The following is a 1,545-nucleotide window of genomic DNA, read 5'->3' on the forward strand; positions in this document are numbered from 1 at the left end:
AATAATGTGCAAGGCATTCCCCCAGACCATCACAAACGAAGCTAGAGATTGGTTTTCCACATTGGAACCGAACTCTATCGCCTCCTCGGATTTGGCCAATAAGTTCTCCTCCTTCTTTGCGAGCAACAAGCGAATCAGAAAGACAGCCGCATCACTCATGCAGATGCGTCAAGGGTGTAATGAAACACTATGCAGTTTCATAACTAGGTTCAATAAAGAAAGGATTCAAATCCCCTATCTATATATCACTGTTGCAGTCTCGGCTCTGACATACGCCATTAAGTGCGAAGCATTCAAGATGTCCTTGTCTAAGATCTCGCCGAAGTCAGTCACCGACCTACTCACACGAGCTGAGAAGTACATCAATATGGAAGAAACCATGGCCCCAAAAAAGAGAAGTTTTCTCATTAGGAAGGTTGGATAAAAAAAGGCCACATGAGTCCAGTTTGAGACAAGATACACCTAGGGTCAAGCCAAGGAAAGACCCACCCTCAACATTTTTTACCCATTTGAACACCTCAAGGTCCAACATCCTGATGGAAATCAAGGACTCGAGGAAACTGAAGTGGCCTCCCAGATTGCGGTCTCCCCCCGATACTCGTGACAAGAGTAAGTACTGTGATTTCCATAGAGATCAGGGACATACAACGGAAGACTGTTTGGCCTCAAAGCGGGAAATTGAAGCTCTTATAAAAAGGGGATTTTTGGGCTCTTACACTAGCAATGACAAGCACCCGATGAATAATCAGAACAGAGACAAAGGCCCAAAGGGTCGGGGAAACAAGCAACCAACTGCAGGTACTATCATTATCATTGTCGCAAGAATAGCCTCGGGATGAGATTCTAGCAGCGGGCATAAACAATATGCCAGGCAGCCTCCAATCATCTCAAGACCAGATTTTGGCCGTACAGAGGACATCACTTTTGGAACGGAGGACTTGGAAGGCATAGCATTCCCTCATGATGATCCTCTAGTCATATTGGCCATCATCGCCAACTTTGAAGTCAAGAGAGTTATGGTAGATAATGGAAGTGCAGCAAACGTACTGTCTCATGAAACATTTGTTCAAATGGAGATCCCATCAGAGTAGCTCAAGCCAGTCAAAACACCGCTCTAAGGATTTGGAGGTGGGGTCATCACCCCGTAAGGTATTGTCGGGTTGCCCTTAACATTGGGGCTAGAAGGTAAACAGGTGACGCAAATCACCACCTTGAAGTTGTCCGTACGCCGTGGCTTACAACGCCATACTGGGAAGACCACTGCTCAACAGAATTAGAGCTATTGTCTCAGCCTTCCACTTGGCTATGAAATTCCCAACTACTAATGGAATCGGGGTAGTCCGAGGCAACCAAACAATGGCCCTACAGTGTTATGTGACTAGCGTTCGAAAAATCAAGAACGACGTCATGCAAGTTACAAAGCTGGAGCTCGAGCAAGAAAATCACGGGAGACTGGCTCCGATGGAAGGATTGGAAGAGGTTGAGATCGAGCCTGGAAGGAAAGTGACAAATTGTCGGGGGCTAGATACAGCAGTCATGTCTGAA

General features: G+C 46.3%; 1 protein-coding gene across 1 annotated transcript; it reads left to right on the forward strand.

The window, feature by feature from the left end:
- Positions 1–536: 536 nt before the first annotated feature.
- On the forward strand, positions 537–1,149 carry LOC111378118 (the record flags this gene model as incomplete). Its single annotated transcript, XM_023001288.1, has 3 exons — positions 537–798; positions 913–1,043; positions 1,087–1,149. Coding segments are annotated over exons 1-3 (456 nt in total), but the record flags the coding sequence as incomplete, so codon positions are not given.
- Between the last annotated feature and the right edge of the window lie 396 nt (positions 1,150–1,545).

Source organism: Olea europaea, unplaced genomic scaffold (assembly GCF_002742605.1).
Source record: "Olea europaea var. sylvestris unplaced genomic scaffold, O_europaea_v1 scaffold17731, whole genome shotgun sequence".
In the NCBI taxonomy this organism is placed as follows: Eukaryota; Viridiplantae; Streptophyta; class Magnoliopsida; order Lamiales; family Oleaceae; genus Olea; species Olea europaea.